Consider the following 24,900-nt stretch of genomic DNA (forward strand, 5'->3'; position numbering starts at 1 on the left):
TAGTAAATCTTCATAAAATCGTTCAACAACGATTTCTTCAGCCGACCTATATGAAAGCTGAGAGTGCTCTCAACGGAAGTAAGAACGGAAGAGGGAGATAGAGAAACAAAGAGCCACACAAGTTTTGGTGGGTGTAGAACCATCCTAATCTTCTTATTCATTCATTTATATGTGTTTGAGTATTGTACATAACCTAGGTAAAGGCACAGTGACCTTTAACCCCCACAACCTCCCACTTAAAGGAAAATGTGTCTTTAAGGGAGAACAACTAGTGAGCATACCATCCAATGCCCATCAATACACGACAATACTCAAACTGCTGACTAGGTAGACTCTTCGTCAGCATATCTATAGGGTTATCATCTGTATGAACCTTGACAAGCTCTATGCGCTTGTCCTCAAGTACCTCCCTGATGAAATGGTACCTGACCTCAATGTGTTTGGTCTTTTCATGAAAGACCGGATTTCGTGCTAGCTGAAAAGCACTCATGGAATCACTATGCAATGTCGATACACCTGTATGAATCCCCAAATCTCCCACTAGCCGATCAAGCCATATAGCCTCCTTGCAACCCTCTGTGGCTGCAAGATACTCAGCCTCTATGGTAGACAAAGCAATGCACTTCTGTGCGCGAGACATCCACGACACTGCACCACCTGCAAAGGTGAACACATAACTAGAAGTGGATCTCCTACTATCCACATGCCCTGCATAGTCTGAATCTGTGTACCCAAGTACATGCATGTCTCCTCTACCAAAGCAGATGCACATCTCCTTGGTACCCTTCATGTACCTCATGATGCACTTAACTGCATCCCAAGGCCTCTTTCCTAGATTAGCCATATACCGGCTAACAACTCCCACTGCAAATGCAATGTCTGCTCTAGTAGCTATCATAGCATACATAAGACTCCCAACTACTGATGCATAAGGAACCTTGGCCATCATGGCCCTCTCCTTATCTGATTTGGGACTATCTGTATGACTCAGTTTCACATATGGAGGCAATGGAGTACTCACTGCCTTCCCCTCCTCCATATTGAAACGCTGCAATACTTTTGCTTACTTTTGTAACATACTCTTTTTGTGAAAGCCAAAGGAGTTTCCTACTCCGATCATGCGTGATGCACATACCAAGAATATGACCTACAAGTCCCAAATCCTTCATATCAAAGGCCTCATGCAACTTGGCCTTTAATACATCTAGCTCATAAGTATTCTTGCTAGCCAATAGCATATCATCTACATACAGTGCCAAGATTATCAGGCTATTATCCTTAGCCCTTTTAGTGTAGAGGCAGTGATCAATTTCACTCCTTCTAAAACCGTTTTCTTCAAAGCCTTCCGGCTGCACCATGTAAATTTCCTCATGCAAATCCCCATGCAAGAAAGCTGTCTTGACATCCATCTGCATAAGCTCCATATCCTCTGATGCCACTAGTCCAAGCATGCATCTAAGTGTGGTCATCTTCACAATCGGAGAGAATATCTAATCAAAGTCCACACCCTTCTCCTGCTTGAACCCTTTAGCAACCAAACGGGCCTTGTACCTAGGCACATCATCACCTGTGACCTTCATTTTGTAGACCCATTTACATGGCAATGCTTTCTTTCCATGTGGCAAAGAAACCAAGTCCCAAGTCTTATTCTTCATAAGTGAACTCATCTCCGATTGCATAGCATACTCCCACTTGCATTGATCCTCGCGCATCATAGCCTCTCTGTAGCAAGAAGGCTCCCCACAATCAGTAAGCATCACATAGTCTACCCCTGGAACAAACCTATCAGGTGGCCTAGACACTCTAGATGATCTTCTCAAGGCGTTTCAGCTTGTTGTCCCGCCTGCATATCAGCCATATTTGGCTCATCATTTCCATTAATAGATGATCCATCATCTACGCTTGATTGTATACCTGTGGGAGTACTTGGTGGTACCATTTCTTGCACTTTTGGTGCATGGACAGCTTGCTATCTCTCAACATATGTAGGTGGATTCACATCCTGGAAAGTGATTCTCCTCATTTCCATATCCCTCATGGGTGCCTTATGCATCTTCTTCTCATTGAAGACTACATCATGGCTGCGTATGATCTTTTTTGCTTCTGGATCCTAGAGACGATAGCCCATCTCTCCACTTTCACCATAACCCAGAAAGATGCATTTCCTAGACTTGGGATCTAGCTTCTTTCGAAGCTCTTTTGGCACATGTGCATATGCCTCACACCCAAATATATGCAAATGAGAGTAAGAGGGCTTCTTGCCACTCAATGCCTCTTTAGAAATACCACCATCCAAACTCTTACTAGGTGATCTATTGATCACGTGTACTGTAGTCTTCATTGCCTCAGCCCAAAAACCACCAGAAAGACTTGCATTGGAAAGCATGCATTGCAACCTTTCTTGAATGGTATGGTTCATCTTTTCTGCAACTAGATTTTGCTCTAGAGTATGAGGGGATGTGAGCTCCCTCTTAATCCCACGTGTATCATAGAAATGCTAAAAGTCATGAGAGAGATACTCTCCACCATTGTCAGTCCGTAGGCATTTAAGCGTTCTACCTGACTGATTCTCAACCAAGGCCAGCCATTTCTGAAATACCTGGAACACATCACTCTTCTGAGCTATAGCATAAGCCCACACTTTCCTAGTTGCATCATCAATGAATGTCACATAGTATTCAGCCCCGCCTAATGACCGTGTAGGCATGGGACCATATACGTCTGAATGCACCAAATCAAGCTTTTCAAACCCTTTCTTTCCCCTTCTTTTATGGGCTGATTTAGTCTACTTCCCATAGAGACAGTACTCACAAAATTCAAAATCAGAGAAACTCAAATGCGGTACATCACCCAAATGGCATAAGAGTTTCATTCCATTCTGGCTCATGTGTCCCAACCTGCAATGCCACAAAGAAGTGATTGGCTTCTAGGTTATTGCAACAACATGATCAAATACCCTTGATACATGTAAGGGATACAAAGTCCTACACTTGGCACCCCTGGCCAAAAGCATAGAGCCCTTTTGAATTTTCCAACTCTGAAAGCCAAAAGTGGTGTGAAAACCAACATCATCTAGCTGACCCACTGAAATAAGACTCTTTGTCAACTTAGGCACATGTCTCACATGTTTTAAAATAAATGCAGACCCATTTGCAAAACAAAACTTTATGTCACCTACTCCCATTATGTCACATGCATAGTCATTTCCAAGATGCACACAACCTATCTTTCCACTGTCATAAGTGGAGAACCATTCCCTATGGGGAGTAACATGGAATGAAGCACCAAAATCCAAAATCCAATCCTGGGAATATGCATCATCTGAAGTGGTAAGCAACTCTGCAGATAAAGTAGACACGAAGAGAACATCATTGTCACTATCATGTGTGACTGCATTGATCTCCTCGATCTTCACTTTTCCTTTGTCCTCCCTTGGACTCTCTTCCTTCTGATTTGCACCCCAATTTGCATTCTTTTTCTTATCCTTTTTCTCTCTTTTCAGCTTGTAGTAATTCTTTTTCATATGGCCCTTCTTGCCATAGTGGTAAGACTCAATGTTCCGTGCCCTGGATTTGTTACGAGACTTCCCTCTTTCTCGGGACTTCCCCCTGAACTGTGATCTGCCCCTTTGCACATTTAAGGTTGCATCCTGCTTGTTGCCATCCATAGACTTCCGTCTAATCTCCTCAGCCAACAAGCTACCCATAACATCATCAAATTTCAGTACTCCACCAGGTGCAGAGTTACTAACAACTATATGAAAGGTATCCCATGAGGATGGCAATGAACATAAGAGAAATATTGCCTTAGTCTCCGCATCAAAATTCATCTTTTGAGCCTCAAGCTGGCTGAAAATAATATTGAATTCATTCAAGTGAGAAGCAATGGAGACCCTTCCTTCATCTGTAGCTCAAACAACTTCTTCATGAGGTAAACTTTATTAGAGGCAGTTTCCTTTTCATAAGTGGCACACAGTTTCTTCCACAAATCTTCCGTAGTCTGCTCATTTACTACTGTGAAATAAACTAACTCTGCAAGATGAAGTCTAATAGTAGATTTTGCTAATGCATCCAACTCATTCCAATCATCCTCAGACATATTTGCAGGCTTAGCTTCAATCCCTACGAAGGGTTTAATCTGCTTCTTTTGAATAAGCACATCCCTTATCTGTTCTTTCCACAAAGAAAAGTTTGTCCCATCAAACTTTTTAATGTTGAAAAATTCCTTTTCAGACATGGAAGAGGATGCAACAATAGAGTGAAATATCACCAAAACTCGTCTCAAAGCATCTGACTCATGTGCATATACTATGCATCCATATGAGCAAATCTGGCCCAAAAGAAAATGCCAACTGCAATGGCAATCCAAAATGCCAATAAGTGCAAAATGACTCAAGCATATGCATTAATAATATCTCATCCAAGAGAGCATAGCACTATCAGTGCATCACCTGCAATGTGCCAAAGCTGTCCCTCAGCATAAAATAGCATCCATGTGCAAAGCGTCCATAAAAATAGCATCCCACAAGGCAATTTGGGCCTATCAGCACATCCAATAAGGACCACAATGCATCCAAATGGCCTATGAATCATCCACTACAACCCAATGCACACCACAAAGGAGCACACACTGCTCAAATTGCAACCAGAGTGATCTGCATAAGGTATGCTCAAGAAATCATAGTCTCACGGTAATGACCGCTACTGAAAATAGAACCTGAGATGCCTCAAAACATGGGCACCATTGCATAATCGGACTCAGCAAGAAAATCTGTAAATATCTCTCTTCTGCCAGAACTCCAAAATCCCAACTGATGAGTGAGAAATGGGAATCAACACTTATCCACTGCCATGTGGCATAAATCTAAGGTTTCAAAACCTTAGAATGAAAAATGCATAACAGAGAGACGAAATCGAATACACAGAGATCTATAACTCTGAAAAGACTCCACCGAATCGCGCAAGAACTGACAGGTAGGGGTTTTTGGGCGTCCGAAACGCAATGGGCTGTAGACGGTTTTGGAAACCGTGGTCTCAATCACTGGGTCCAACACACAGACTGAAAAACGTTTTTGGAAACAGAGCTATTTGTAAACTCCACGTGCGAATGATGAGCAACATAGAAGTCTTAGGACCTCCTGAGACCACCGGAACCGACAGATCTGCAAATGGTTGCTCCAAACTTGAGTTCCAATACCCGGGCAGAAAAACGCAGAAACTGACATAGTGAGTCAAAAATCCAATGAAATGATCCCAGATTCAAGAATGAAGGTGTTTCCAAGCTCCTGAAGTGAAGTGGACACCAAAAGCAGGCAATAGTTGCCTCTATAAGTCAATATGGAGTCTCTGTCATTGAACGGAACAAGGAAAAGCTCAAAAAACGACTTTTTCTTTGAAAACACTTGAAAGGCTCTCAAAACCACTTCGCAAAGCCAAAGTGACTTTTCCAAAGGTTCCTCCAAGGTCTCTACACACTCGGATGCAAGTAAAGTCACTCACAAAGCTTCCCATAGAGCTTCTCCTTCCTCCCACAGAGCTGATGAGCTTCCAGGCATTCACGCACACTCAGCTAGATCACCCAGGCTCTGATACCAGTTGAGAGTGCTCTCAACTGAAGCAAGAACAGAAGAGGGAGAGAGAGAAACAGAGAGCCACACAAGTTTTGGTGGGTGCAGAACCACCATAATCTTCTTTTTCATTCATTTATATATGTGTTTGAGTATTGTACATAACCGGGGTAAAGGCACAGTGACCTTTAACCCCCACAAAAGCCACGCCGGCTCTCTTTGTTGTTGTTTCCCCGTATTTCTCAAATCCAGGTGTCCAACTCCAGATATGAGTCTAGATTCGCTCTCAGGAAAAATCTCCATCTAAGACTGACTCTAGTCGGAATTGCTATTGGTTTGGTGTCCTTAGTCTTTGGCTTCTCTTTGTTGGAGTCGGAATAGAGGCCGCTTTGCTGTTCGTAGCCTTTGTCTTCTCTTTGGTTGTAGACTTCCTGGATGGAGTGTTTCTTCTTGGAGAAAGGACATCAGGCTTCTTGGAGGCGAGAGATGTGATGCCTTTGGGCTTCCTTGGAGACATGGCGGTCTTCAGTTACTACAAAGAGAGTAACATTTTAGTACTAGGTTTCACATTAAGTTGAATTGGAGTAAAATAACAAAGAGAGAGAGAGAGAGAGAGAGAGAGAGAGAGAGAGAGAGAGAGAGAGAGAGAGAGAGAGAGAGAGAGAGCAACAACAAAAGCAGAAAGTTTGCATGTTGACAAAAGGAATGGCAAAAGACAATCGCATGCAGGTCTGAATATTGAATTATGGGAGGAAAGCATTTAGAGAATGGAAGAAAAGCAAGGAACGAATAGAGAATGGGAGAAAAGAGAAGAACGAATAGAGAGAGAGAGAGAGAGAGAGAGAGAGTACTCACGAGAGAGCGACCCGTGTCAACGTCTTACGAGAAAATTTGACGTGAAAATCAGAAGTTCAGAAGTTCAAAAATGGAAGCTGGAAATTAGAAGTTCAGAAGTTCGAAAGTGGAAGTGATAGAGTGCAAGTTCGTAGCCTTTGCCTTCTCTTTGGATGCAGACTTCCTGGATGGAGTGGAGAAAGGACATTGGGCTTCTTGGAGGTGGGAGATGTGATGTCTTTGGGCTTCCTTGGAGACATGGCAGTCTTCAGCTACTGCAAAGAGAGTAACATTTTAGTACTAGGACTCACACTAAGATGAAACAAAGTAAAATAACAAAGAGAGAGAGAGAGAGAGAGCAACAACAAAAGCAGAAAGTTTGCATGTCGACAGAAGGAATGGCAAAAGACAATCGCATGCAGGTCCGAATATTGAATTATGGGAGAAAAGCATTTAGAGAATGGAGGAAAAGCAAAGAACGAATAGAGAATGGGGGAAAAGAGAAGAATAAATAGAGAGAGAGAGAGAGTACTCACAGAGAGCGACCCGTATCAACGTCCTGCGAGAAAATTCGACGTGGAAATCAGAAGTTCAAAAGTTTAAAAGTGGAAGCTAGAAATCAGAAGTTTAGAAGTTCGAAAGTGGAAGTGATAGAGTGCAGGTTCGAAAGTGAAACACGTGAGAGGAGACGCAGTGCATGAAAATGTGTGTATGAGCATGAGAATGCGTACGTGAGAATATCTTGTGCATGAGAATCTGTAATCAATAAATATATTAGTGCACATCGATTCGAGAAATCTCTCCATATAGCACACTACTTAGTACTACCACATTCTTGCCAATAGTACATACATCGTAGCATGCTTTCACCCTCCATGCTCTAATTGAATATGAAGAACTTGTACCAAAACTAGCAAAACTATATGAGACCATATGATAGGTCTCCTTACTAAGCCCATGCAACAATAATATGCAGCCATTACTATTGGAATGATGGATTTAAGATGTGAGAAAGTCAATGATGGCTTGTTTGGACGAGTATACGTTGAGATTTAGGTGCATAAAGAGCTTGACAAACCTAGAGGCAAACTAACAGCACATGTTTTAGCATTCTTGCATTCCTTAGCATGCAAGAAGTAGGCAACCTTGAAGTTATGTTCTCAATTGTGATGATCACTAGATTCATGAAAAACTTACGATGCCCAAGGTGTTCTAGGTAGACACAGATGTGGGCGTGGAGGGATTTTCTAGTGTGGAATAGCTTAATACAAATTCAAAGGGAGCGGAATATGATCACTCCGTAAAGAGTGGTGATTATAACCAACGATGAGAATTTAGTAAACGGACGAGTGTGCAAAGTGGCAAGATTGTAGTTAACTAGGAAGGAACCACAAAGAAGAACCCAATTATACATTGCTCCTATGCAATGACATCAAGCTTCCCCATAGGTTTACTGGGAATAAACTGTAAGAAAAAGTGGAGTAACGATCACCATTTTTGTTACAAAATTCAGGGCATTAAGATGTCCCTTACATTTCTAATTTGAATCACGCAGTAAGATGTGCCTCACATAATTTGAAACCCACTGTAGGAAGATGTCTCTCAGCCGAAATGCTTGCTTATCCTCACCACCAAAATGCTTCCACTGACGTAAGTCTCTAGAAATCGAAAGGTTCTTTATTGTAGAAGAATTGTCCGGAGGGAAGTGTTTCCTTAGCAAGAAGAGCAACCCACACAATGCCTTCAGCTGATTCAGAGACCGTAAACAGCCCGGTGTTCCATGATAAATCCGTCTTTACCCAGCCAGGATGGACAACATTGGCATAGATCTTGTGCCCTTGGGGCCTGGTTGCCAGATCGCGTGCCAGAATTCGCGTGTAGGCATTGAGCGCTATCTTGGACATCGTGTATGCTGCGTAATCTTCCGGCCACGCCCTTTCAGCCAGTCGCCCTTCTTTGAGATCATGGAGAAACGTTTTGATAGTATCCTCCACGAATTCTTCTGTGAGTGCATCATGATTGTCAAATTGTTTGCGGAGAGATTCGTTGGGCAGGTTCTGCGGCAGATAACGAAGTTGCAGTAAAGATCAGTCCCAGATTTTGGAAGCGAGAATGGTTATCGCTTCGCTGTCGAATCTCATTAAACTGACAGGGATACCCACCTCCAGCTGCCCTAAGCGAGACGAGATATTTATGATACGAGCTCCTGCAGGCGATGGACGAAACAGAGGAAGGAGAGCTGCGACGGTCCTTTTGACTCCGTAGTAGTTTATGTCTAGGCAATTGTTTCCGATTTCAAATTCGTTCGAGAGCACCTTCTTTCTGGCATCAGGGTCAGTCTGCATACGAAAAACGAAGCTTCATAGCTCATAGAAAGCATACGCTAGAAATGCAACGGAGCTTTTGATTGGTATGCACTTACGATTATTTTTTCTGGCCTGATGTTACGTTCTTTCGCAACGGTTTCATTGACCACCACTGCACTGATTGCAGCGTTGTTAATCTGCACAATCAACTCACCGCATAAATTAGCCAAATACAGAGAAACAGAAATGCCTCAGATTCATTCAACATATATGGACCGGTCGGCGCACATACAAGGATATCTAGGCCGCCATATTCTGTCTTGACCCAATCTGCGAATTGCGCAACGGAGTCGGGGTCCTGAACATCGAGCTGGTGGAAGGCGACGTTGTGCAAGCCTTCGTTGTGGAGGGAATGGCAAGCGTGGGTGCCAGCGGAGTGGTTACGGGAGGTGAGGACGACGGAGAGGCCACGGCGGGCAAGCAAGCGGGAGACGGCGAGGCCGATACCACGATTGCCTCCGGTGACAACGGCGACGTGGGAGTTGTTCCAATTACTGCAAAATCAAAACCAACAATGTGATCTCACTGCCAAATCATATGAGAACAAAAGAATGAAAGGGATAGTATGCACAAGAACAGAGCCAACCTAGAAGCCATTGCATGCATGAGAAGAGGGGAGGAGAATGCTCCATAGTGTGTTTCTTATCTTATTTATATTAATATAGCCCTTCTCTAAGAGCCGTGCAATTGTGGAGTGTAGGCCTTGGTTGGCTTGGATCCCAAAAGAGAAAAGGATAAAAGAAGGGAAGAAAAATATAGTTTAATCTCGACTATCTATTCATTTTTTCTTTTGGAAAGTTGGGTAAACTCGAATGTCAAATTAATTTAAAACTTTGCCTTAAATGTTTTGACTTCAAAGGTGCTTTTTATACGTCACCCATGAGCAATGCATGTACATTTTCTTTTGGAAAATAATGTTTCTCACGTAAGAAGTTATGTCAAGCACAACATATCATACTTATTCAAACATCATGATCCAAGCGATAGCAATATTTATTTGTTCGCTCCCAATATAAAGCTACGAGGCAACAACCCGAGTAATCTCGTCATGAATCGTAACAACTTTGCACTAAGCAAGATTGAGAGATGATTTATTGTAAAAAACGGTGTAAGAAGTTTTCAATGTTCCACCCTGCGATATTCCAGTAATCATGGTCTTTGATCCCTCAATGTGCTAGCAGTTCACATTCCATGGTTGAAGGCCTTCGGTGGCTATGAGAATGCGATTGAGAGAAAGTTGAAATGGCGATATTTCAGTCATCATGGTCTTTGATCCCTCAATGTGCTAGCAGTTCACATTCCATGGTTGAAGGCCTTCGGTGGCTATGAGAACGCGATTGAGAGAAAGTTGAAATGACTCGAAAGTATCTCTTATAGAACATCACTCTGTATCACCCCTCCTGTATCCTTATTTTATAAAGTGCATGCTTGATGAAGGCTTTAGCCATTTTGAGACTGAGCATGTTGTAGTAACCCACACAAATAACCGAGGAAGAGTCCAACATAGCTATCGCCATTTTAATCTCCACTGCACATCTTGACACATCCCTCTACTAGTATTCACCATCCGGCCTAAAGACATACGCAGATTTAATCCTCATGGATGCTTTGTTGAGGATATGAAAAATAATGGTCGCTTGATAGCAAAAGGAAAGAAGAAGGGCAGGATGTTTACGTTGGATGTGGACATGCCTGAATTGAGTGCAGCAATGTTTGCACATGGGACCGGTGTAGTTGCAGATATTGATATCTGGCACAAACGCATTGGTCATGTTAATATACAGTGACTTAAATCAATGCAAGCCCAAAATATTGTTGCAGGATTTGAAGCCTGTCAATTTGGGAAACAGGTAAGGAAACCTTTTCCTAGGCATGTTCAAGAGAGGAAAAAGCCATTGGGATTAATCCACTCTGATGTGTGAACTACAAAAGCTGCATCTATTGGAGGCTGTCACTATTTTGTCACATTTATTGATGACTTCAGCAGAAAACTGTGGGTGTATTTTATGAAACAGAAAAGTGAAGTGTTTGGGCACTTCAAAGCTTTCAAAGCTATGGTTGAAAAAGAAACAGGCCTGCAAATAAAATGCCTAAGGTCAGATGGAGGGGGAGAGTACCTCTCAAATGAGTTTGCAAGGTTCTTGCAGGAGCATGGTATAAAGCAGCAATATTCATGCAGTCATACCCCACAGCAAAATGGAATTGCAGAAAGAAAAAACAGGCATATTAGAGAGGTATCTCGGGCTATGCTAAATGAAAAAGATCTACCAGATTATTATTGGGCTGAAGCAGTTGCTACAGCAGTCTATATAATGAACAGGACTCCCATTGCAGCAATACATGGCATGACGCCAGAGGAGATGTATACTGGTAGGAAACCAGATATTTCTCATTTGAAGATTTTTGGTTGCATTGCCTATGTCCATGTGCTAGATGAGTTGAGGTCCAAGTTGGATCCAAAAGCTGAGAAGTGCGTCTTTTTGGTTATTCTCTGCAGCAGAAAGGGTATAGATGCTATAACCCTTCTACACGAAAGTTCACAGTGAGCAGAGATGTTGTTTTTGATGAGATGAGCAGCTGGTATAAACCAGTAAATGTGATGATTGATGTAGATGCACAAAATGGTAATGCTGCACAGAATTCGCAGCAGCAATCACAAAATATCAGTGGACCTAGAGTGTCCTCTAGCAGTGGTTCACATACTTTGCCATGGACAGGCAGATTGAGATCAGGAGAATCTCCTCAAAGCAATGCAGAGAGTGGTACGCAGGTATCACGAAAAGGAAAAGAGAAGGTAGATCAGCCCATGTTTGATGTGAATGCAGGTCACTCTTGTGTGGATGGTGAATCCAGTGGCTCAGAACAGAGCATTGATGATGAGTTGGGTATTCCTTCTGTTGTTACACCTGGAGTAAGGAAGACCAGGGATGTTTTGAGAGCACCTGGAAGTGAGCCTATTTTGCGTAGGTCTACCAGGGTTAGGTATCCTGTGGATAGGCTGAAATATGATGGATTTACAGCCATTCACTATGCCTATATGGTCAAAGTGATACAGGAACCAGAACCCACTTCTTTTGAGCAAGCGAGGAGCAAGCCATGGGAAATGAAAAATGGGAGAAAGCCATGGATGAAGAAATGGATGCCTTGGATGCTAATGCTACATGGGAATTGGTGCCTTTGCCTAAAGGCAAGAATGCAATTGGTTGTAAGTGGGTTTATAAGATCAAGCACAATGCAGATGGTTCTGTGAATAGATACAAGGCAAGATTAGTTGTCAAGGGGTATGCACAGACATATGGCATTGATTATGAAGAAATTTTCAGCCCGGTTGCAAGGATGGCAACCGTAAGAGCAGCCATTGCTATGGCTGCATCAAAGGGATGGTCTTTACATCAGATGGATGTAAAGAATGCCTTCTTGCATGGTGATTTGCAAGAAGAGGTCTTTATGGAGCAACCAGCAGGTTATGTTCATGCTATTCATCCTGAGTTTGTTTGCAGGTTGAAGAAAGCCTTGTATGGCTTGAAGCAAGCACCTAGAGCATGGTCTGACAAGATAGGACAGTATCTTGTCACTATTGGCTTTTAGATTTCCAAGGCAGATTTCTCACTCTATGTGAGAAAAACAGAGAAAGGGATTATGTTGCTGGTCATTTATGTTGATGATTTGATCAGCACAGGTGATAGTGATGAAGATATCCTTCATGTGAAAATGCTATTGAGGCAGAAGTTTGAGATGAAGGATTTGGGAGAGCTGCGTTATTTCTTGTGCATTGAGGTGATTAGATCACCAAGTGGGATACAGCTCTTGCAGAGGCAGTATGGATTGGACATGCTATCCAAATATGGGATGACAGGCTGTAAGCCTATTTCAGTTCCTTTGGAGCAGAATGTGAAGCTGAGCGCAGATGCAGGTGAGCTTCTGGAGGACCCTACTATGTACAGACGCATAGTAGGAAGTTTGATTTACATGACTATTACCAGGCCAGATTTGAGCTATGCTGTTGGGTTGGTAAGTCAGTTTATGCAGGCTCCAAGGAAACTGCATTTGGATGCGGCTAGACGCATACTCAGGTATGTGAAGTCCACATTGCAATATGGACTATTTTATGAGGCTGGGGTTCAGATACAGTTGCATGGATACACTGATGCTAATTGGGCTGGTAGTATTTCTGATAGACGATCTACCAGTGGATATGTGTTCTCTTTTGGGAGTGCTGCAGTCACTTGGAGCAGCAAGAAACAGCCTACAGTTGCCTTGTCGAGGACAGAGGCTGAGTACAGGGGTGCAGCAATGGCTGCATGTGAGGTAGCTTGGTTACATCAGCTACTCTATGATATGCATCAGTCTACAGATGGGCCAGTTGTCATTTATTGTGACAACATGAGCAGTATACACTTGGCAAAGAACCTAGTCTTTCATGCTAGAACAAAGCACATTGAGGTGCATTATCACTATGTGCGGGAGAAAGTGTTACTAGGTCTTATTGATCTAGTTTATGTCAGCACAGAGGATCAGGTAGCTGACATCTTCACAAAAGCATTGGGTGCAGAGAAGCTGTGCAAGTTCAGAGACCTGCTTGGTGTGCAAGAATTGGGATTGAGGTCGAGGGGGAGTGTTGAGATATCGAGCTCCACTCACGATATGCCAGGGTGACTGTTGTGCATTTATGTCACTGACTTGTTAGCTAGAGATGCGGTTGGTACAGTGCCCACGAATAATAGCTGGATGACAGCTATCCTTATCTACACTAGTTCGTGGCTTAGTTAGTATGCCACCTTAGTTAGTTGAGTTTGGTTTGAGACCCACATATAGGGTTCTTCTATTTCTTTGTACTAGAGGAAAACTGTTTTCAGCCTCCACCTTTGTGTGTATTCCCCCATTGTGCATGTGAGAAAGCCGCAAGTGAGACTCCTTCCCTCTCTCCCACTATCTTCACATGGGGGAGAGATGAGAGAGAGAGAGAGGGAGGGGGTGGTGGAGATGGAGGGGGAGGGGGGAGGGGGAGGTGGAGATGGAGGGGGGAGGGGGGAGGGGGAGGTGGAGATGGAGAGGGAGGTGGAGATGGAGGGTGGAGGGGGAGGTGGAGATGGAGGGGGGAGGGGGAGGTGGAGATGGAGGCAAAGTGGGGATGGGGAGGTGGAGATGGAGATAAAGGGGGGAGGGGGAGGGGGTGGTGGAGATGGAGGGGGGAGGGGGGAGGGGGAGATGGAGGGGGGAGGGGGGAGGGGGAGGTGGAGATGGAGGGGGGAGGGGGGAGGGGGAGGTGGAGATGGAGGGGGAGGTGGAGATGGAGATGGAGATGGAGGGGGGAGGGGGAGGTGGAGATGGAGGGGGCAGGGGGAGGTGGAGATGGAGGGGGAGGGGGGAGGGGGAGGTGGAGATGGAGGGGGGAGGGGGAGGGGGTGGTGGAGATGGAGGGGGGAGGGGGAAGGGGGAGATGGAGGGGGGAGGGGGACGGGGAGGTGGAGATGGAGGGCGGAGGGGGAGGGGGTGGTGGAGATGGAGGGGGGAGGGGGTGGTGGAAATTGAGGGGAGGGGGGAGGGGAAGATGGAGATGGAGGGGGAAGGGGGAGGGGGAGGTGGAGGTGGAGGGGGGAGGGGGAAGGGGGAGATGGAGGGGGAGGGGGGAGGGGGAGGTGGAGATGGAGGGGGGAGGGGGGAGGGGAAGGTGGAGATGGAGGGGGAGGGGGGAGGGGGAGGGGGAGATGGAGGGGGGAGGGGGAGGGGGAGGGGGAGGGGGAGGTGGAGATGGAGATGGAGATGGAGGGGGGAGGGGGTGGGGGTGGGGGAAATGGAGGGGGGAGGGGGAGGGGGAGGTGGAAATGGAGATGGAGGGGGGAGGGGGTGGTGGAAATGGAGGGGGAAGGGGGAGGGGGAGGTGGAAATGGAGGGGGAAGGGGGAGGGGGAGGGGGGAGTGGTGGAAATGGGAGGGGGGAAAAAAAGAGAGCAAATAACAAACTTGACGGATAGAAATCGAAAGGGAGGGAGAGGTGGTCACCTGAACACTCTCCAAGTCTTTCTCGATGTAACGGGATTGTTGTGGAACAATGGACGGTGGGTGGAAGGCTGGGTTATCGCTGCGAGATGGGCTCAAAGTCACTTACAAAGGTGGTGGTCGATGGAGAGGGAGGAGTGTCTTGCGTAGGGCTCGGAATGAAGAAGAGAATGGAGGCAAAAAGTGAAAGATGAAGAATGAGGGGGTGGAGTTGGTTTTTATAGGATTTGAGTTTAGGTTTAGGGTCTAATTTTAGGGTTTAACCCTAAACTCTTCCCGAGCCATAACTCTTTATGGATAGCTCAGTTTGCTTTTCTGCAAAAAGGTGAAATGATTGAAATTGCAAGCTCTACGCATTCATGTCCACTACCTAGCCTGATTGTTTATCATGTGTCTTCTATTTAAGAAATAAAGAAAATTTCTTTAGGTAGTAACCCAAGATTGATGCTTGGGGTTGATATGTTTGGCTAGAAATGGGAAAAAAAATTTACTCTCCTTGCCCTTGAGTGTTATGTTCATGAAAGTTTGAAGTAGTTTGTTTTTTACACATACCTACATATGTTTACTCACTACTTGAGACGCTAGTCTCCCCGGCAGTGGCACCAAATGTTGACTCTTTCCTACTACTTTCGTAGGAAGAGCTGGGTATTCTATGTTTACAGGGTTCCGAGGCTTTTTGTCACCTATAGATATATTGGGATTGTCGGTTGTAGTATATGTGTAGCTTAGGACCTCGAGTTGTGTTTTGGTGAGAGATGTAGGCTTAAGTGTGGTAAGCAAACAAAGTGCATGCATGTGTAAAAGGAACGTAAATCATCTTTGTTGAGGTAATGAAGGCTTTCGCCTTCATTGGGGGTTGTAGGGTTTAGGAGGAGTTTAAGGGTTAGAAGGAGGTTCCAAGGTTCAGAAGGAGGTTCCAGGGTTCAGAAGGAGTTTCTAGGGTTCAGAAGGAGGTTCCAGGGTTTAGAAAGAGTTCCAGGGTTTGGAAGGAGGTTCTAGGGTTTAGAAGGAGTCCAGGGTTAGAAGAAGGATCCAGGGTTTAGAAGGAGGTTCCAAGATTTAGAAGGAGGTTCCAAGTCAGGGTAGAGTACATGGTGGAGAACTCGTCTCCCTCATAGATCATGGAGTTTTAAGGGTTGAGGAACAAAGGGTTTAGGGGAGCATAGGAGTGGGAGAGGAAGAAGGTGTAAGAGCATGGGGGAAAGAAGAGAGAGGAGGGAGGAGGAGGAGGGAGGAGGAGAGGGAGAGGGTGGGTTGCAAGGTTAGAGGAGAAGGGAGGAGGAGTTGCAAGGTTAGGACATGCTTTTGGACGTGGAGTGCAAGGAAGCATAGACACTTAAGACAAATGCTTGGAATACCAAAGTAGACTCAACACAATGCCCCAAAGAGTGTGGGCTTCATTCCATTATGGGGTATTTATACAAGTTGGAGAGCTTCTCTCTCTGCACAAAGTTGTATCACAAAGTTGTAACACAAAGTTGTAACACATTCTCTTTCTACATGTAGAAGTTGTAACACAAAGTTGTAACAAAAAGTTGTATCACAAAGTTGTAACACAAAGTTGTAACACAAAGTTGTATCACAAAGTTGTAACACAAAGTTGTAACACATTCTCTTTCTACATGTAGAAGTCATATGTAGAAGTTGTAACACAAAGTTGTCACATTCTCTTTCTACATAAGTTCATGTTGGCACAGAGTCAACAGTTGTAGTATATTTTGGCAGAGTTCCACATTGTCATTCTCTGAAGTCTATTCGGATTGTTGCCCTTCCATGCTATCCTCATTGAGAGTACGTGGAGGGTCTAATTTCCATTTTGGTGATAATATCAATGCTTCAAAGTCCTGTATATCTTGTGTTGAGAGGGGTGTAGAGTCATTCTCTTGCCATATTGCAAACCCAATTATTATGGCCAATAGATGGGCAATGTAGCTTTTGCCATTATGGGTAGTGGATACATAATTGGTTAGCAACAAGGATATGTGTTGAGCCCAATCTTGTAGTTTTGCTCTACCAAGGAGTGTAAGAGTTTTTACTGACATATAGTTTTTTCTCACTCCTGAATGATTGAAAATGTCAGCCAAAAACTTAGCAGCCCCTTTGCATATGGGGTCCAGAATCATATCATGGCATATTCCCTCACTTTGTGACTTTGTGTTAGGTGGGAATAAATCCTGAATTTCAGAGAATCTTGCATCCAAATGTTTCTTTGGATATTCTTCTTGTGCATTCGGAAATGAGAAAGACTCCTACGTACTAGATCTACTGAGGTAGATTTGTAAGGTCTTTTCTTTATATGTTACTATTCCATACTTATCTTTCTCCAACTCTCTGATTTGACAAGCCATGCAATCTCTATATTCCATTAGCAATGCTTTCAATTCTTTTTCTTCTTCTAGAGTGAGCTATTCACCGATGTACACAGGCTTTTCTTCTTCACCATCCAAGGCAAGATTCAATTTCCTTGTCTTGGCTGGTCCTTCATAAACTGGGGTTTCCTCAATATTATTTGTTTCTTTGAGCTTTGATTCCCTGACTAGCCTAGGCATTGCTATTGTTGCTTCTCCTCTAGTATAGTTTTTGAAGTAATCGAGAACTTCCCTTAGGCCTTCATGGCACTTTGAGGTGCTTACTTGGCTGCTAGCTCCACTGGAATATGTTTGGTCCAATTCACCTGTGTTCCCTTGTTCTTGTTTTTTGTTACTATATCCACCTTTTCACTTACTCTTCATTCTCACATTGGGTTTGAACTTTCTAAGGTTTTTGCTTAGTGAGACTAGTGATGGATTTTCAATAGGAGTTGCACTCCCAAGGAGTGGTCCTTTGGCCATACAAAGACATTCAAGCCCTTCAAGATCCCATTTAAAATTTGGGGACTCAGGTGCTTTTGTGGGCTTAGTCAAGTACAATTATACCACGCTTGTCTGTATTCTTTCGAATTCATTGAAATGCTCTGTCTTGGCCTTGTAGCACTGTACACCCTCCTTCTTTTTCCTAGACCAGTTGCTTTTGGATTGTGATGGAGGGTCGATCTTGGGGAATTCAATGGCCATGAGTGCCTATAGGATTGCCAAGTCATTGTCAAATACTTGGCCTTCCAAGGATGCATTATCAGCTTCTGTTTCCAAATCCTACTCTATGTTGGCACCGTAGCCTTCTATCATGTACTCTTCAAGGTCGCTGTCCCATTCGACACCTGTCATGAAGACTGGCATTTCCACTACTTCTGATTCATCATACCAGATTGGTGCTTCTAGTTGTATCATTTGGGCATCCACATCTGGCAACATTAGATGTGTTGTTTTACAATTATCTATTGTAGCCAACGTTTATATCCAATTGTTGATGTCACTTTGTGTATCCCCTTCTATGGGCTTTTGTGCATTGGTAGGTTCAGGGGATGCATGACTGGTGGCTGTTGTGGAAGCAGTGTCTTCAACATTTCTAGGAATAGTGGGTTTAATTTCCCCTGTTCCCAAATTTATATTTACAGTGGTTTCTCTATTTTGGATAATGATCCTATCGATGCCCCAATCATGGAGTATCAATGCTTCTCGAAGCCATGGTCTTCCCAACAATATCTAGTATGATGTGGCACCCTTGGGAAGATCCAAGATACTAAACTGGAGCGTGAATCTTACTCCATCAATTTTTGTTGATGCACTTTCAACGATACCCAATGGCTTCATTTTCATGTGGTCAGCTAGGCGGATGTTGAATGTGGCCTTTTGCATTGGATTTTTCATATAGCTCTCTTGCCAAAATGTTTACTCTGGCTCTGCTGTCCACTATTGCTGGGTATTGACCAAAGGCTTTATGCTCCAATCGGATGGTTACATTTTTTATGTCATCCCGAGCACCAAATTTTACCGAAATTGTCTTTTCCTCTTCTTTAGGTGGGGGGAAGTATTGTGAAGATTCGATCCATCCCTTGAAACTTTCCCACATTGTAGGGCAATTTCTTAGTAAGGTCCCAATTGGCATCGTGACTGGGCAGCTTATCAAGCTTGCTAGTGCGGTGCCATCCAATTGGGGATGTTTTGCATGTTGCTCTATTACCTCTTGGAAGTTGTTGGGATCAATCACTGTGTTAATGCTAGGTGTTGATGGTGCTCTAACCTCTGCTGCTACCATCCTATCTGCCTCAAATTTTTCTTGTTCTTGTTGAACCCATTGCTTCAAGGCTTGGTAGCGCATCTTTTCAGTTTCAGCATTGGGGTATGCTTCCTTAGCTCCTTGGGTGGCACTTTCCATGGATGTGCTAGGCATGGTCTCACTGTGTTGTGGGATTGGCATGGCTTGTTTTGCCAGAGGACTCTTTTCTTTTTGAGCAAAAAGAAGTTTTTGCCATGCCTCTTCTTTCTATTGTCTTGTTAAGATCAAGACCGGCTATGATGCCACACTTCGTGTTGCCACACTATGATTTTCCACACTTATCATCCCCAGGGGTACTTCAAGTTTTACTTCTGTGGTTGGCTGAGGCTTTATTCTTAGTGGCCAATCCATGAAAGCATGCCCAACTCTGCATTCCCTACGCATAGGTTGGAATGAAGTGGGGTTACCCTTGTATGGGCATTCTGCAGTCATTTTCTCCACAACCAAAACACTTGATGGGTGTTTGATATGTGGTGGGTCTTACTTGATTTGCATACACCGGGATGAGTCCTTTAGCACCATCCATGTAGTACACAGGGTATTCTGTTTCATACTCATAGTGAGGTTCCTACTCTTCAGTTTGGAGTTGTTGCACAAGAACTACTGGAGCAAGATTGGGAGCCCGTGGATATTAGGGAGGATTGGGATTCCTCATTAGTTGAGGCACTTGTGTTCTCATCGGGAGTGGGTTGAGACATTGCACTTGTGCATTAGGTGCCTGTCCCAGTTGTCTATACACTGGGATTTGTAGTGGCTGTTGGTATTGTTGGGGCCGGCGTTGTGCTACGCTCATATTGTAGAAGTAAGTATTTACATCATGCCCTATAGCATTGCAAATGGGGCACCATAAGCATGGGGGCTAAGCCACTTCTGGTGGATTGAGTGTGTTCCTCAAGATCAGGCATTCATTGGCTGTATGGTTGGCCATACAATGTGGGCACCAAATATTTTCTCTCCATGGGTATTGTGGTGGCTGAGAGACACACAACTTTTGCTCGATGGCTTGCATCATTGCATCTTTTACTCTTAGGGCCATGGCTTCCACTCTGTCCTCGGTGGTGCAATCTTTGTGGGAAGTGCTTCCCTTCTTTGAGGATTTCTTGTCGCGATGACTTGATTTATAGCCATCAATGTCCCTATCAAAATCGGTAACGCCATCCTCAATGTCAATTGCAGCTTCATGAGCATCGCTGAAATGTGCATAGCTGCTCACTTTTTTCATATCCTTGCGAATGGATTTTTTTAGGCCAGAGATGAACCATGCTATGAGGTACTTGTCGTCCGGATGGGGATCACATTTTGCTTCTAATCTTTTCATTCTTCCTAGGTATGTTCTGACCTTTTCTTTCTTGCGCATATCTATATTGCCGAGTTGTAATATGCGGTCATCTTGCAGCCTTTCTATTTGGAATCTTCTTCTGAATTGCTCAGATAGCAGTTCCCATTTGGCTCTCACCTCTACGAGAAGGTCGAGGTACCATTCCGAAGCCTCATCGGTTAGGGCCATGGGGAACCAAGCGGCTTCGGTTTCATATGACTGGTCACCGCCAGCACAATATGCTGTGTCGAAGAGTTGAAGGAACCTGGCAGGGTCCCCTCATCCATTGTACTTTGGCATTTCCACTTTACCAAAGTGTCGTCTGCCATTGTTGTTGTTGTTGCAGTTGCATCGTTCTTTAAGGTGTTCTAAAGGACTTTGATCGTCACTACTTATTGCTTCTTCAATTGTAATTTCCTCCATGTTGCTTGTCGATGGTGAGAGGTCAAATTCTTGAAGAGCAGCAAGGGTCAAAGAAAGCTCTCAAAAGCAGGTAGGTTCTAGTCTTTTTCCTGATCTCAAGTGCATAAACAAGTCCTATTTGTGATTTTCAGGTGGGTGCATATGACTGCAAAGTCCGATTATGATTTCGGCCTTTGTGGACCCAAAAATGGTCAAAAATAAGCAAGCGGTGAGTCAAAATCAGTGCCTACATGAGGTGACTACTGGAGCCTAAAATTGATGGTTAAACACATCAAAACACTTCATTTACAATAGATCTTTACATGCATGAAATCTGGGTTCAATCTGGGTGCAATTTGTTCTTTAAATAGCCGTGATACGAGTTCCCAAAAAAGGAGTCAAAATTCTTAGGGGGGTTAGAGATGCCTCAGTGTCATAGGGACTGTTGTGTTAAAAACTTGCCTAGGATTATTCCACATGAGTAGGAAAATGTGCTGGTGTAGACAGATTATCAATCGGAGGTCTCGGCAGAATTTTATGAGCAAACTAGTGTGAAAAAGTCACCCACACGGGGATGCAAACTAACGTGTTTTATGGATGCCTAAATGATGTGGGATTGGTTGGAAAAATTTTTGGTAGCTCAATGGTTCTGTGTGTGAAGTTGTGGTTCAATCTGGGTCCAATTTGGGTCCTAAACAGGCAAGATATGGACCCTCAAAGTTAGGGGATTTTTAGGGGCCCTTTTGTCTTTAGGGCCAAGTGTGAATGGTCTTAGGCCTTTGAGCTAACTAGGGTTTTGCACTAACTGCTAGTTAGTTTGGACTTAGTCGCCATAACTAGGCCTTAACCTAACCTAGTTATCTAACAGAATTAGTTAGTGTGACTGTAGTTAACCCAATTAACTAAAGTTAATTACTAACTGATACACAATTAACTTAATCTAGCCCTATAGTCAATTAACCTAACCTATGGACAACTAGCCTAACCGGTGGTTAAATAACCTAACCTAAGTTCAACTAACCTTACTATGGTTAGTTTTTAGGGCTACTTTAACCCTCTCTTTTTTTTTTGGAGAGGGGGAAGGCTGGCGGGCTCCGAGCATCGCCGCGTGGCACGCGGGCGGGTGTCACCTCATGGCGCACGGGCATCACGCTTGGCTAGTGGGTTTGTCCAAGCCCAAGGCCTTGGGTATTAGAAAGAGTGGGAGAAGGGGGAGGGAGGGAAAAGAGAGAGAGAGAGGGGAGGGGAAGAGAGAGAGAGAGAGAGAAGGGGGGTGTAAAAAGGGGGAGGTGGAGGTGGAGATGGGGGGGGAAAGAGGGAAAGGGAGCGGGGGGGGGGGGGGGGGGAGGTGGAGAGAAAGGGAATGGGGGGTGGAGGTGGAGATGGGGGGAAAGAGAGAGAGAGAGAAGGGGGGGTGAAAAAAGGGGGGGGTGGAGGTGGAGGTGAAGGGAAAGGGAATGGGGGTTGGAGGTGGAGATGGGGGGGAAAGAGGGAAAAGGGGGGGGAAATGGGTGGTGCAGGTGGGGGGGGAGGGAATGGGGGGTGGAGGTGGAGATGGAGGGGAAAGAGGGGAAAGAGGGGAAAAGGGGGGGGAAATGGGTGGTGGAGGTGGGGGGAAATGGGTGGTGGAGGTGGAGGGGGAGGGAATGGGGCGTGGAGGTGGAGATGGGGGGAAAGGAATGGAGGTGGAGGTGGAGATGGGGGGAAAGAGGGAAAAATGGTGGAAGGACATGGGGATGGAGGGGGTGGGGGAGAAGGGGGGTGGAGGTGGAAGGGGATAGAGAGAGGTAGAGAGATAGTGGAGTGAAGGGAGTGGGGGATAGAGAGAGGTAGAGAGATGGTGGAGTGGAGGAAGTTGGAGATGGGGGGTGGAAGAGGAGATGGGAGATGGAGGGGGAGGGGAAAAAGGGGAGATGGGATGTAGAGGGAGGTAGACAGATGGTGGAGATTGGGGGGTGGTGGAGGAGATGGGAGATGGAGGGGGAGGGGGAGGGGAAAAAGGGGAGATGGGGTGTAGAGAGAGGTAGAGAGATGGTGGAGATTGGGGGGTGGTGGAGGAGATGGGAGATGGAGGGGGAGGGGAAAAAGGGGAGATGGGGTGTACAGAAAGGTAGAGAGATGGTGGAGGGAAAAAGGATGGTTACCTTGAGTGGGGGAGATGGGGGATGGACGAAAAAAGTGGAGGTGGTCGGGAGGAAGATGATGGGAGGTGGAGATGGAGATGGTCATCCACGGTTGCATGGATACTGTGACAGTGGCTATGTCGGAGATCATGAGACTAGAAGATCGACACAGAGATATGCATTTTTCCTTGGTCAAGGTGCTATATCATGGTTGTCAAACAAACAACCAACTGTTTCTTTGTCTTCGACTGAAGCAGAATATAGAGCACTCACTACCGATGCATCTGAGGCTATATGGCTTAGAAGACTATTGTCAGAAATAGATTACTTTGATGAGTCAAAGCCAACAACAATATACTGTGATAATCGATCGGCTCAAGCATTGGCCAAGAATCCAGTATATCACTCCAAGACAAAGCACATTGATGTCAGAGAGCACTTCATCAGAGAAAGAGTGTTACTTGGTGACATCACACTACAGCATTGTGATAGCAAAGAGAATGTTGCAGACATCTTTACCAAACCACTCGGTAAAGAGCTATTCGAGAAACACCAACGTAGAGGAAGGACATTCCCATTAAAGGGGTGTGATGGAATGTAATGCTCAGTCCTTCTTCGATTCCCCAAAATCATCATCTTGAGGGAAGGTCTACTTCATGATGTTGATCTTGAGGGAATGTGTTGAGAGTTCACGCTCAACATCATGTGATCATGTGTGCATAGCACCATCATGTGATCATATGTGCATAGCACTAACCTTATAGAGTGCCATAAAGGAAAGGGTTAGATCCCCTAACCCTAACCCTCAATGGGTTTGTATATATTCTATTTTTTCAACTAAATCTAGTGTATAGTTAGTCATATAGTTAGTCATTTGTGGTGTGCTCTCTAGCTGTGCCCTCTCTCCTCATCTCCACTCTTCTCCTCTCCCCTCTTCATATTTTGTCATAGTCAGCACTAGGTGACTAGAGTCCGTTCTTGCATTTTTTATAAGTGCTGATGTTCTTGCACGCTGACCTTATTGTCACGTCACATAACACAAGTGCACTCCGATCTGCCCACATTTCCCCTACCCCACTCCCCCTTCTCTTTTTTCCTATTTTTACACAAGCACTACCCCACCGACCATCGTTGAAGCATTCACCATCGACCGTCGCCGAATCGTTCATTGTCGACTGTCACGATCACAATCCCCACTAGGTCGTCGTCATCCAACACACCCCGTCTCGCCATTTGGATACCGCATCAGCCGAGGCCTAACATACTTCACACCGACCATCGCCATCAAATTTAGCACCGACTGTCTCCATCAAATTCAACGTCAACCATCGCCATACCAGTATCCCATCGGTTGGCAGGATAGAAATCTATAAAAGTAGGCCTACCCCGTCAGGTCAGCACCATAGCTGTTGCAACCAAACTCTGTCAAAATTTATCCAAAAATCTGACAGTTTCTTGTCCACCTCTTCTCCACCCCCCACCAACAAATTGATGTCCTCTTGTTCCTCCTCATCCACCGATTCCCTCATCACGCAACTTCCACTTCTGTTTGCCATCGAGTCTGAACATGACTTTTCCGAATTCGAGATGCACTTGGATCTCCACCCTCGCCCTATTCTAGAGGCCACAAGACCCTCAAATTCTTAGAGCACTCCTTCAGCCAAAATTTGAATGCCAGACAAAATACCCTCGGAGGACTTACAGCACGAAGAAACCTCCACCAGATAGGTGACTCAGGAAGAGCCAGCCACAAAAGGCACAACCCCCACAAAAACATGGAAGCGCACCCCGATGCCCACCGTTGGCGAATACAAGATTGTGCATTCACAAGCGCACTCACCATTGGGAGAAGCATGGCTTCAAGATCTAAATGCTTGCATCATCCACTTGCGGTTCGCCTTCGAGGGTCGTGACTACACCCTCCACTACCACACTGTAGCAGCATACGCCACTCTCCAGGACCCAGTAGTCATGGAAGCCCTTAACTTTCCAGGCTTGCAGAGAGTAGCAACCCACTTCCCATGCCACCTGGACATGAAGCTACTAGCGGAATTCCTCAAGACATACAACAATAATAACACCAACATCGGTGTCTTGAGAGATGCAGCAGGCAACCCCCACCACTACCAAATCAATC

The 24,900-nt window shown here is 44.9% G+C and overlaps 1 protein-coding gene across 1 annotated transcript; it reads right to left on the minus strand.

Moving 5' to 3' along the window:
* Window positions 1–8,058: 8,058 nt before the first annotated feature.
* LOC147890585 (short-chain dehydrogenase/reductase 1-like) lies at window positions 8,059–23,996 on the minus strand. The gene is made up of 5 exons (XM_087390322.1): window positions 23,908–23,996; window positions 8,999–9,260; window positions 8,823–8,903; window positions 8,563–8,739; window positions 8,059–8,457 (listed from the first exon to the last, which is right to left on the minus strand). Exons 1-5 carry the CDS (start codon window positions 23,994–23,996, stop codon window positions 8,059–8,061), a joined length of 1,008 nt encoding a protein of 335 aa, XP_087246448.1.
* Window positions 23,997–24,900: the final 904 nt, after the last annotated feature.

Source organism: Dipteris shenzhenensis, chromosome 19 (genome assembly GCF_047967505.1).
Source record: "Dipteris shenzhenensis isolate YYH24624 ecotype China chromosome 19, Dip_SZ_1.0, whole genome shotgun sequence".
NCBI lineage: Eukaryota > Viridiplantae > Streptophyta > Polypodiopsida > Gleicheniales > Dipteridaceae > Dipteris > Dipteris shenzhenensis.

Coding starts and splice junctions, on each gene's coding strand:
- LOC147890585 (XM_087390322.1), bottom strand. CDS start 23,996: ATGGCGAGACGGGGTGTGTTGGATGACGACGACCTAGTGGGGATTGTG. Junction 9,261..23,907: donor CGATTCGGCGACGGTCGATG/GTGAATGCTTCA, acceptor TTGATTTTGCAG/TAATTGGAACAACTCCCACG. Junction 8,740..8,822: donor TCAGGCCAGAAAAAATAATC/GTAAGTGCATAC, acceptor TTTCGTATGCAG/ACTGACCCTGATGCCAGAAA.